The sequence below is a fragment of the Monodelphis domestica genome, chromosome 3 (genome assembly GCF_027887165.1).
Source record: "Monodelphis domestica isolate mMonDom1 chromosome 3, mMonDom1.pri, whole genome shotgun sequence".
Taxonomy (NCBI): domain Eukaryota; kingdom Metazoa; phylum Chordata; class Mammalia; order Didelphimorphia; family Didelphidae; genus Monodelphis; species Monodelphis domestica.
In genome coordinates, this window is record NC_077229.1 from 386,095,224 (window position 1) to 386,108,850 (window position 13,627).

At 34.3% G+C, this 13,627-nt stretch overlaps 1 protein-coding gene across 1 annotated transcript in view; it reads right to left on the bottom strand.

Moving 5' to 3' along the window:
- ADCY2 (adenylate cyclase 2) overlaps positions 1 to 13,627 on the bottom strand; it is a 580,155-nt gene that overhangs the window by 61,847 nt on the left and 504,681 nt on the right. The window contains 2 exon segments of the mRNA XM_001363655.5: positions 1,687 to 1,812; positions 13,376 to 13,513. Of these exon segments, the coding sequence (XP_001363692.2) occupies positions 1,687 to 1,812; positions 13,376 to 13,513 (264 nt within the window).

Genomic DNA, 13,627 nt, shown 5'->3' on the forward strand with positions numbered 1-13,627 from the left:
TCTCTGGAAGAATCACAGAAAGAAATGCATTAACGTGCTTACAACAATGATGTTAAATACATTATATATTCTTTAAAATTTGACGGACTTCCCTTAAGAGGCCAAGGCAACAAGTGTTAAATGGAAACACAGAAGGTTCAAATTGCTTGTTAAATCAACTGGCAAAGCATTATTGAGAATAGGTATATAAGAATGTTTCTGGAGCTAGGAGCAATGAAGAATACAGACAACATTGAAGATATGGTCCTTTCCCTTGAAGAGGTTAGATACTAAGTTGGCAAATAAGACTTCTACATAGAATAATTAGCAAATGAATCAATAAATGAATAATGGCAGGTGATGTTTTTATTCTGCTTTAAGGTTTGCAAGATGTTTCATGCACATGGAAAAGAAGGCAGGGTTTGGTGCAGTGGAATCTGAATTCAAATCCCAGTTCTGCTCATTCCCTTTGTGACTTTAGATCAGTCTCTTAACCTCTCTAACCTGATGTGGAAGAGTTGGACTGAGTGATCCTTTTTGACTCTAAATCTACGAAACTATAAAGAAGATATTGAAAGTTTTATCATCTCAATTTTTCAGAAGAGGAAACTAAGACTCAAAAAGGTTGCTGACTTGCCAACAGTCGCACAGTAAGATTATATTTGGTAGGTGAACACATGATTCTTTTGACTTCAAATATAGCATTTTCTTCACTGTACCAGGCTACTTCTCATGAACAACAGCCAGTGTTTTATAATTAAATGCTCAATTATATGGACACAAACAATTGAAAGAAACAAAAGTTGAGGGAAAAGAAAGATTGTTATCTTAAAGTTAATAGTGTTTTCCTTACAATCATTCTGTGATCCAGATAGGGTTCTAATCCTCATGTTAAAGATATGTGAAATATTGTGTCTTGTCCACTATTCAGTCACAACTGGAAACCAAACCTTTTAACTTTAAAATCAAAGTTATTTGCTTTCATGAAATAGCATCAGGCTGGTTCAAATACCTTATATATTTGTAAATGTTACTTTAGCAGGTTTAACTTGAAAGATCCTTCCTTGAAGTAGTTACCATTAAAAAAGTATGTTATTGTCTGAGTTTATTTTTACTTAAAAAAATCTCTTATATTTCATCTTAGAATCAATACTGTGTTTTGATTCTAAGGTAGAAGACCAGTAAAGGTTAGGCCAGTGATGGTGAACCTTTTAGAGGAGTGGATTATGCAAGAAATGTTCTCAGGTGCATGTGGAGATGAGGAAGGGAGCCGCCTGGCACCACTTCCCTTTAGTTTACTAGTAATGAACTTTGGGGAGTACTACACTGAGGCGATGGTGTATGTTCACAGAGAAGGCTCCAAGTGCCCCCTTGGGCAGGCATTCCATAGGTTCGCCATCATGGGGCTAGGCAAAGGTGTTAAGTGACTTGCCCAGTGTCACCCACACAACTATGGAGTGTCTGAGGCAAGATTTGAACCCAGGACTTCCCATCTTTAGACCTGGCTCTCAATCCACTGAGCTAATCAGCTGCCCCCTGCCTATTTGAGTTTAAAAGGCAATTAAAAAAAAAAAGATAAAGTATGATACGTATTCTAGATCACAAGACAATCTTTTGACAATATATTTATTTCCTATTTCCTTATTCCTTATTTCCATAAGACAATATATTTATTTCTTCTTATAAATAAAAGTAAAATGTACTTACTGGCAGGAAAAAATACTTTTGCGCATTCTGAGACTTCTGGTCAGCTGGATCAACTGGTTCAGGGACACTTACATTCGACCTGTTGAAATCTGAAGAGAACACTAACTCTGCCTCATTCAGGAAAAACTGTGAGAAGGAAACAATTTTACAGCACATAATTAGGATAAACTAAATCAAGAAAGGAAACTCAGGAGGGTGAATTCTCACTCATTAATTACTCATTATTTCCTTTGTGGTAAAGGAAAAATTGAATTGCTTTTGTCAACAGATATGTGCTACTAATGGCTTTCTATTTGAAACTTTCTGAAGTTTTCTAGTGTAAGGAAAGATGAATATTTAGCTAAGCATCTAATCAGTACTCTAAAATAAAGAGATTAATATTAAGGATACTGGCCCTTGGCAATCCCAGAGATGTATTTCAGCTAAATATCTATCTAAAGATACAAAAATGTTAGGACTGATGCTATTTGATTTGTGTCCCCCCCCCTTTTTAAAGCACAATTAAACAGAAATTCAAGTCATGATGAAAAAGAAAAATAACCTTTATAAAGTATTCTATGGATCCTTCATTGATCTTATTTCAGAATGATTTAAATAAGTTCAGCATAAAATCTATATTAAATTAATGAGCAAAATGACACACAACTTTTTTTTCCTGTCAGTTTAGGATTAATGTTACCATATATTATATTTCCACCACTTTATCGATTAGACATTCTCCCAGTCACATGGTATAGGAAGAATGTAGGCAATTATATTGAAAATAGCAAAATTCCGAGAAAGGACAACCTTTAGAATACTAGAAAGCCAGATATGTCCAATGTAACATGATCCTTAGAAAATGAGAACTAGTTCCTTTCATGGTTATTTGCTATATCAGCACCCTGAATAAAAGTGCTCATCTGTTTAGAAGTCAGAGTGTATAATGATTTCTATTAAAGAGGGAAAGTGAAGCTGAGGAGATTTTAGCATCTGGATATGGACAAATGATCACTAACCTATAGTGTGAGTCACTGTCACCAAACTAGTCAGATTAAAACTTCCCAAAGTTCTGAGTCATTTTCTCTATTTTAAATATTTCTCGTTTACTGATTGTTCTAGAAAGGATTTCCTGGTACATAGCCAAATCTTACTCTATCAGGTTTTAAAATTGAAAGCTTTTCTATGTCCTCATTTATTCTGTTACTTTGATTAATACTCATGTTGGAGCTCTTTGAAATATTTAAATATTAACCACTTTAGGTTTTTGGCTAAGCAGAACCAATATCAGCTAGGAAGTGTGATTAGTTAGCTTATTTGGTATAATGCACTGTTATTCTGATTATTTTTAGCCTTCACAGTACTTAATGAAATTCAGAAAAAAAGCTAATTTAAAAAAAAAAATCAAAGAAGCTTGAGAGTTGTATTGATTTTTTGCTGAAGAATTGATCAAAAGCACAACCATCATTATTTGACTGCTACTGTGGAAGCCATGAGAAGGGGAAAAGCAAAACCCTTAAATCAGATGGGAAGGAATGGAGAAATTTCTTGGCAAAAATTATGAGTTCAATATTTTATAAATACAGCTTCTGGGGGAGTAGAATGTAATCCATTTGAATAATAATGTATCAAGGACTGACAAGTTAAAGGAAAATGCTTTTCTTTGGGGATTTATAAAAGTAGACATTCTAGATATTAAAAGCATAGCATTAAATTCTCAATCATATCACCATGTGAAAGAAAAGAAGCAAAAAAATGATGGAGGCTTTAAGTTTTCCTTCTTTCTTTTCTTTCAGATACTACAGAGCAACATAACTGTATTATGGTATTTTTAAATTGTAGCTTATTTTAACAAATGGAACACAATTTATACAACTTAATATGAGTTGTACTTTTAGAAATTATTTTATCTGATGGAGTCATCTTGTCCTGCCACAGCTTCTCTGAGGGTCCAGTAGGGCTTGGGCTCAAGCTGGGGTTGGGAAGGGGAGCAGAGGAAGTGTGGCGTGGCTTGGAGACTTTCAGTTAGGGTGGCTTTTCTCTTTCTCTCTTTCTGCAACTTTTACTATTAAATGTTTATACATTAACATACAGTCTCCAGAGATTTTTAATCATAGCATTTCCATAGGCACACTTAGTAAAGGTTACTAATACAGAAAAAAATGTTTTAAAGGATTTCACATGATACATTACTTACCTTCTCAATGAGTAGGAGAGATTTTAAACAAAAAATAAATTCTTCCTGATTTGATTTTAGCCTCCAGGCTCTTACTCTTGTTCACATTACTCCCTTTGCTAGGAACATGCTTTGTTACACTCTTGACTTTATCATTTACTAGCAATTATTTAAAGCACATTAAATGACACATTGATATGTCATGTAGTTTTGTAAACAATTCATGATCTTCGCATCAGTAATAATTTCTTCCCCCAGGTCTTCCTTCACATAGTTTTGTTACCTAATACACATATATATGTGATGTGTATATGTGTTGTTTAGATTAATTCCCTTTATATATGTCCTACATGAGGTAGTATCCCCTTATCCTAGTATTTGACTTGTTTTTATAATCCTAAATTCCAAGATATATCATGGGTATGTTTGTATATCTTTATTGATTAATAACTTGAAACTTCTTTTTTGTTTTATTAATAGCTCTGAACAATTACCTCAATTTATTAAATATTATTTATTTAGTAAAATGTAGAAAGCATTTTTCCGACAGGCAATTAATAATCTCTATGTATCAAAGTCCTTAAATCCCATAGACTTAAATATCAGTGTTATTGGTTCATTAATAGAGTGGAAAATAATAAAAAAGTACATAAATAATTATTTACATTATCTTATCATAGATCACAGAATAACACATCAATATCACTTTAATTCTTTTCTTCATTTTCAGAAAATAGTCCCACAATGCAGTTCATAAAAGATACCAATTAAAGTCTTTTCTCAATAATTCTCTACTTATTCGTGATAAAAGGGTTAAACACAGCCTTGTCTTATCCTCTTTCAGTTGTGACCAAAAATGTCTCTTCACAGATGACAATTAAAATCAATCTCTTCACAAATAGTCATTAAAGCTATATCCTAAACATTCCTCACAGATCAAGATTCATACTCTTCTTTCGTAAGGGAATGTCTGTTCAACTGTCACTCCACAAGATTACAAAAAATTTTTAAAGAATCTAACAATTGTCATTTCTGTTGGAGAAGCTATGAAAGCTAGTGCTACATATGTAAAATTTACTTTAATAGGGTTGTGTTTTTGTTTTAGTCCCATTATTGAACTAACAACTCCAAGAGAGCAGGGGTCAATTTTTATCTGAACTTTGAAACACAAACCAGAGAGCAGTGATCCTTAAAAATGGATGTTTCCATTGTAAAAGTACCCTAAAGCTCCCTAAACTCTTGCCTCATTTCCTTTTAGAAATATTCAAAAAATATATATTTCCACTGTCAGTCTGAAGTTCTTGGTTTCATCTGAGTAGAAATTTTTCTCTATACTTAATTTATTCTGAGAAGACAATACCTAGAAATGACAAATCTCTTCTTCTTCCCTCCTATTCTAAAGTCTAATCAGTTCCTAAAGGAAGCTGGCAGATCAGCCCAGAAGGGAATCCTCCCAGAAACCAATGAGAGTAATATACTTAGTAAGAACAAAAGACATTTTGCTTAATCAAATTAAGAATATCCCTCCTTCCTCCCCATGTAGACAGGACCAAATGATTTTAGGAAAATGATTCTCTAGGAAGTGATGTCCAGAGTTGCTACTGTCCAGATAACAGCATTATTCTCTTTGATGATTCAAACATTGTTTCCTCAACTTTGTACCCTTATTAAATCTTGACTACAGAAGTTTGTCTTTATTTGTGAATTCTACAAAGTATAAGATGAAGATAGTTTGTGTTCAGGAGATTTTCAAAAGCAAAATGAATCTCTGTTCCTTTGAATTTCCCTAAGCAGACACAATTAGAATTTAACCAATAAATTTATTTCTGATAGGCTTTCTGGAAAAAATACCTAAGACTGTTTTTCTTCTATGCCAGTTACAGTATACCAGTAACTTCTATATCAGTAACCTCAGGAATTTGAGAGTTGGGAGTTGTGGAGTTGGGGCCCAGGCTGCCCAGAAGATTAGGACCTTGAGTGTTTCTCAAATAAAGAAAGTCTGAAGTCAAGGCCAAATATCTATTCAATAATCCTTTAAAGTTGCCTTTGCAGAAAATATGATGTATATAGTGGTTTATAATTTTTATGTATTAATCTACTGATCAAGCCTTTGATACATAATAACATTTGTCATATTCTTAGACTTCGTTATTAAGAAACAATCTGGGGTTCTTTCTTTTATAGTTAAACCATCACTTTTCTCCTTTTTCCTTATTCTTTTAATTATTTGAGTTCTTCTTAGTGTTCTCTGATTTTACATGTCCTTTAAAAAATGAAGAGTCTCAAACTTCATGTGATATTTTAATAAGGGTTTGAATTGTGGAATTTCTTCTAAGATTTTGCATGTCATACTTAATGCAGCTTAGCATCATGCTTTTTAAAAGATTTGAAAAAAAAAATCAATGATTTATATTCAGCATCTGGTTCACTTCTTCCTAGTCTGTTCACTAAAATGTCATTGTTCCAAAAGCCCAAATAGATTATTGTGATAGCTGCTTCCTTGCCTCATTACTGTATATCACAGGAGGAAATTAAATTGGCTCAATCTACAGAGTTTGCTCTTCACAAGGTCCTGCTAATTGTTATCCTGTAATATCTTTGTTAGAGAGTTGAGAGTTGACTGTTTATGAATATGTTCTTTTATCTAAAATACCCCTAGTATGATTAATCTATAGGAAGACTCTCAAAAGAATTTTAGAGCATTATGAAAAATGTAATGCAAAATGACAATAAAAATATCAAGAAATAAAAGAATAGCAGTGGTCTCAACACTGTCTCAGCCCTAAACATCCATATGAAAATCAACTCAGTCAAAAATCCAGATATGTTAACTATATAATGCCCCAAATCTAGATATATGAATATATTTGTTTTTTTTTCAATTTTTCACCTAGATGTTCAATATCCTACACCTACTTGAATATTAAAAACAGACCCAATGCAGTTATAGATATATTTTTATAAAATGGTTTTAATATACATTATATATGATTATGTGCATATAATATAAATAAATATATCTATATATTGATACATAGACATATTGACATGTATATATATATATATATATATATATACACACACACGTGTGTGTGTGTGTGTGTGTGTGTGTGTGTGTGTGTGTGTGTGTGTTTGAGTATACTTGGATTTTACCTCTTCAGGGTCAATTCAACAAGAATAATTCTCCCAGAGACCAGAGAATTGAGACAATCTGCTAGTCTCTAAATATGTCTCATTGCCACCAAATTCTTTCCTCTCCAATCTGTCACTCACATAGCTGCTAAAGTGATATTTCTGAAAAAAGAGATTTGGTCATGTAACTCTCCTGTGCAAGAAATTTCATTAGCTTCCTATTTCCTCTATGATCAAATATAAATAAATGCCTCTCTATTTGATACTTAGAGCCTTTTATAGTCTGTCTCCAACAAAGCCTTGCAGAACGACCTCAGATTATTACCTCTCACTCCTTCTGTATTTCTGCCAAAATATCTTACTTGATGCTCCCAGTACGTATTTCCATACCTTTGTAGTGGTTGTTACCAGTGACTGCATTGTATTGTCTTCTTACCTCTCTACTTCTTAGAATCCCTCATTTCTTTCAAAGCTTAGTTCAAATTCCTGCTTCTACATGAAACCTTTCTGGATCTCCCTTGTTGTTGGTGCTCTTTCTTTGAAAAATACTTTGCATTCACTTGGTAATGAGCTATCTGTGTATGTAGCACAATGTAAGCTCCTTTAAGCAGGGATCATTTTATTGTTGACTTTGTATGTATAGTGCCTAGCATAGTGCCTTGTCTACAGCATACTCAAAGGGCATTCCAGAAACTTTAATATTTAATAATTTTTATATTTAATATTTATACATTATATTTAATATGTTAATATTCATTTAATATTTATATTAACATATATATATATAATCTTCCTTTATTTGTCCTTCTATTATTCTAAGTTTATTGTCCCCCTTTTTAAAATTTTTTTCAAGGTTTTTTCTTTTTGTTAGTCTTTTTGTTTTCAAAGAGGACCATAGGCATGACTTGGGATTTTTTTGGAATTAAGTGAGGTAGATGTTCTCTTCCAGCATCACCAAAGTCTAGTGGCAGGAAAATAGCCTTAGATGCAGTGCTGTCCTGTTATCTTGGAAATCCAGATCCTTAATTACATAAATATAGCCTCAATTTAACCTGTAATTTAATTTGTGATAAAAGACAATCTCCTATATAGAAAGGTATATGAAAAGGGATTTTTAGAAAGCAGAACATATTATAAATTAAATTGTATACCTTATCCTCAGTGTATCAATCTCTCCCAAATAGTAAATTAGGGAATTTGAGGAAGAATTAAAACTCTTGGGGGCAGCTGGGTGGCTCAGTGGATTGAGATCCAGGTCTAGAAACAGGAGGTCCTAGGTTTAAATCTGTTCTCAGACACTTCTCAGCTGTGTGACCCTGGGCAAGTCACTTAACCCCCATTGCCTAGCCTTTACCACTCTTCTGCCTTGGAATTGATACACAGTACTGATTCTAAGATAGAAGGTAAGGGTTTAAAAAAATAAAAAAAGAATTATAATTCTTCAATAGCCTAAGGAATTATCATTTGATTCATTTGTTTATAATGTATTACTGAATGTTTCCTTTACAGGACAGAACAAGTTACTCTCCCCACCTTTTTAGAAATGATATCCTCTACATTTGAGTACTCAAATTAGTTAAAGAAAATCACTGAGTGTTAGTAGGAATCTAAGAACAAAATTGAGGGAATATGACTGCTTTTAATTGTAGGTTCTGATAAAACTTTGCCTTGATTGTTTGCCAAGATTTATAGGAAGGGTGAGAGCTTTATACTGGAAAATATGTGAAAAGGTCCCTTACATTAGAAACCACATACTGGGGGCAGCTACTTGACTCAGTGGATTGAAAGCCAGTCCTTGAAATGGCAGGTCTTGGGTTCAAATCTGATTTCAGATACTTCTTAGTTGTGTGACCTTGGGCAAGTCACTAAACCTTAAGATGAAAGGTAAGAGTTTTTTTTTTTAAAGAAAGAAAATGCATATGAACTCAATGCAATATTGAGATTTTTCTTAAAAGCAGGGATAAATATTTTCTTCCCTTGTTTTAATTTATCTGTTAAAGAGATTATTGTTAACTTAATTTTCTTAAAATTGTTTCATATTCCTCTACTCTTTCCTGTGCAGTTACCTTCAATGGCTCTACTCCATTTAGTTTTTTGAAAACTCTTACCTTCTGTCTTAGAATTAATAATAACTTTATTAATGTAATGTAATTAATGTAATTTAGTAATGGTTCGAAGGCATAACAGTGGTGATGACTAGTCAACTGGGGTTAAATGACTTGTTCAGAGTCACATAACTAGGTGGAAGTCAGATTTGAACCCAATATTTCCCATCTGCAGACCTGGCTCTCTGTCCACTGAGATACCTTGCTGCCTCATACTGCAGTCAGATTTTCTAGTTCTTTATTCTCCTAAAATGCCTACCCTTTTCTCCATGATTTTGATCACGCCATTTTCTTTGTCTAGAATCTCCTTCTTCCTCTCTATCTCAGTACCAATTTATTCAATGAAGCAAATTGTAACTACCTAAACTTTCCTCCCCTAAAATCCTTTCCCATCTGACACTTAACAGACACTAGTTTTAATCAGTTCTTTTGTTTAGATGTCTTCTTTTTCCCCTTTGTAGGCTACTCATCAATAGGAAGAGAATCAAAGCATTTGAGATACTTCAGAGAGGATCTAATGTATTCTGTACCTGAACAAAATCCTCTTTATAATGTCTTCCACCAGGGGGAATCGAGGCCCCTCTAAAGAGAGGGGACCAATGACTATGTAGGGTGGCTCATTTCCCTTTTGCTAGTTCTAATTGTTAGGGTTTCCCTCACTTAAATCAAGCCAGAATTGGCCTCTCTACAACTTCCATTGATGATTCCTTGTGCTGAACAGTAGGATCAAACAGAATAAGTCTAATCTTTTTCTATATGATAATCTTTCCAATACTTAGAGACAGCTATTATGTCTTTCTTAAGTGATTTCGTCTCTGGGCTAAACAACCCCATGTTACACAAAACTGGCCATTGTATTTTAGATAGTGTTTTTCTAAGCTGGAGAGCATCCAGAGGATGACAACAAAAAGGGTGAAGGACCTCAAGATCTTGGAACATGAAGATCAGTCAAAAGAATTGGAGAGTTTTCCCAAAGAGATAATGGACACAAAGACTTGTACAAAAATATTCATAGCTGCGCTCTTTGTGGTGGCCAAAAACTGGAAAACGAGGGGATGCCCATCAATTGGGGAATGGCTGAACAAACTGTGGTATATGTTGGTGATGGAGTACTATTGTGCTAAAAGGAATAATAAAGTGGAGGAGTTCCATGGAGACTGGAACAACCTCCAGGAAGTGATGCAGAGCGAGAGGAGCAGAACCAGGAGAACATTGGACACAGAGACTAATACACTGTGGTATAATCGAACGTAATGGACTTCTCCATTAGTGGCGGTGTAATGTCCCTGAACAACTTGCAGGGATCCAGGAGAAAAAAACACCATTCATAAGCAAAGGATAAACTATGGGAGTGGAAACACCGAGGAAAAGCGACTGCCTGAATACAGAGGTTGAGGGGACATGACAGAGGAGAGACTCTAAATGAACACTCTAATGCAAACACTATCAACAAAGCAATGGGTTCAAATCAAGAAAACATCTAATGCCCAGTGGACTTACGCTATGGGGGGTGGGGGGGAGGAAAAGAAAATGATCTATGTCTTTAACGAATAATGCTTGGAAATGATCAAATAAAATATATTTTAAAAAAAAGAATTGGAGAGTTTTAGCCTATAGAAGAGAATGATCATGGGATGATTTTTTTCAAGTACTTGAAAGGCTACCTAGTTTCACATGAATGTAAATTTCTGATTCATCCCCAAATTAGCATAGAATTAAGAAAAATGGCTGGAATTTTATTTTATTTTTTCTACTGCTTACTTTCTATCTTAAAAGTGATACTAAGTATCAGTTCCAAGGTAGAAGAGCAGTAAAGGCTAAGCAATTGGGGTTAAGTGACTGGTCCAGGGTCATTCAGATAGGAAATATCTGGGGCCAGGCTTGAACTCAGGACCTCCTGTCTCCAAATCTGGCTCTCCATTTACTTAGCCACCTGGCTACCTCTCACTAAATGATTTTTAATGTTGTTTATGCAGATAATGTTGTGTCAAAGAAGTATACTAATGCCCTAGAACACAGGCTGTTTGGAGGATACATTATTTAATTTAATTACTGCCTGGACTGCTTCTTTTCTCTCATGTTTTCTTGGTCTTCATCTCTTTTCCTGGTTTTTAAAGATGATACTGAATTTGAATTCTCTGCTTAATGACATTTAAAACCTTATTCAGCTTTTTATCTTAACGAAATGTAATTGAGGAACTCTGATCTATCTGCAGGTCACTGGTGCATTGACGCTTATTCAGCACTGCTGGAATGGTTGGTATACTGGTTATTGTTTTAGGTAAATTCATGACTATAACATGAATATAATGGGACTCCACAACTGGCTTGTAAACAAGACTGACAACCTTGAGGGAACGCGGTGATTGAAGATAATAAGGCATTCACATGGAATTTATCCCTGCTAGCTAAGTTTCAAGGATTTTAAAAGTCATTATTGAAAAAAAGTTTAGCTAGTATCCATTATAAAACAAAACAAAAGCCCGCTTTGGGAACTAAAGACCAGGTTTCATGAAAAGAAAAATCACATGGCCTAAAAAGGAAAATCAAGAGTATTTTCAGTTTTTGAAAATACCTTTATACTTCACAATATAGTTTCTGAATTTTTTGGTAAAGAAATTCTGTTGCAACTAAGCAAGAGGAAAATATAAGTCCTCTGACCTTTTCAAAATATAATACATCAAGGTCCAGTGAAAGTCTAGGCTAAGCTATTATTAAAATACTTGATGACAACTATAAATTTTATAGGCTTTCCATTGAATTTATTGACTTTTAGACCAGGATGAAGTCTTTTGATTTTGTTAAATAAATGGTTATTTAAGTTGAATTAACATTAATTCTTCTGGTGGATTCACAATCACTCAATCAACAGGCATTTAGAAATACATATTATGTACCAGGTACTGTGCAAGTTTGTTGTTCAGTTATTTCAGGAGTGTCTGACTCTTTATGACTCCATTTGGGCTTTTCTTCACTAAGATATTAGAGTAGTGTTGCCTTTCCTCCTCCAGTTCATTTTACAGATGAGGAAACTGAGGGAAACAGGGTTCAGTGACTTACCTAGAGTCACAAAGCTAGTAAGTGTCTGAGGGCAGATTTGAACTAAGATCTTCCTGAGCTCAATCCCATTGTGCTGGTACTAGGGATAGAAACACAAAAAGAAGACAGTTCCTATCCTCAAAGAGTTTAATTTCTTCCACAGTATTGGAAGAATACAGTATGTCCTTAGATTAATATAAATGGGATATAGTTTATTTATTATTATGTTTAACGATGTTATTCTATATTATCCTATATTATATTAATTATTTTTGTTTCTATATAGAAACATTTATATATGTCATTGGGTATTTATTCATCACTGTATATAATGTGCACATAAAATTATGATTATATTAGATATATATTATGTGTATATATTATATAGACATCATTCTGCATATATAATATGTATGTATATGAAGATACAGGTTACAGCCAGTTCGTAAAGGCATTTAAATGCCAAATGGAACTCACTGGTCTCTGATAAAACACTTTTACTAGGGCCCATGAGGGACAGTAAAATCTTTGCCTAAATTTCTCAGAGGAGCAGTTCTTAATAGCAGTGACAGCTGTAGCCCTGCCTGGGCTTAAAGAACAGTGAATTCCCAGAAATCCTTTATTAAATAAGTACTTTCTCAGCTGCTGCCACACCATATCCTCCCCTCTGGCTCTGTCATCTTCCCCATGGTCTCTTGATCCTGGTTTGGTAATTTCATTTATATTCCTCATCTGATCCTTGTGGCAGATCAATTCAATTAAACATTGAGCAGCTACTTTCTGCAGATCACAATGCTAAACACTGGAAGAGATGAAAAGTTTAGACAACCTACACTCTGCAACTCAGATTTGCCTCTTTTGCATTGGGGGAAGCAAATCTTGTTAAGAGTCCTTGGCTCGGATCATTACAGCCCCCCCGTTTTGTTCTTTGGAATCATTCACTGGTATTTCTCTGTCTTCCTCTGGGTGAACATCTGTCTTAAGTTTCTCTCTGATGTCCTTCCTAGCCCTTTGGTCCATAGCAATAGCAGAAGTAGCCCAGAGAACTTCCCTACCTAAAATCTTTCTGAAGATGATCTCACCTATCTTCTAAGGATCATATTGAAAGTTGAAGTAAAATTGCATTAACTAGAAATGGTGGCTCCCACTGAAACAACTACAGACCTCAATCATGGGAAGTCATTAAGAAATCAGAAGGAAACAGAAAAGGAATTGACTGACAAGAACGCCAAAGAAGGATAGATGTGGAGGTTCTTACCATGTTGAAGATGGCCATGGTTAATATGATGGTAGTAGTGGTAACTGTGAGAGTGATCCGTGGCCAAGGGCGGTTTGCAATTATTCCAGATGACTTCAAAATCCACAATAATGAGGCTGAGGCTTTTTTGCTGCATTGCTAGAGAAAATGAACAGGAAATAGAATATCAGGACCATTTTCATGCATGTGAATGGAAGTTTAACAGGTCATATAGACACACATATATGTATGCATTTGTACATACATAATGCA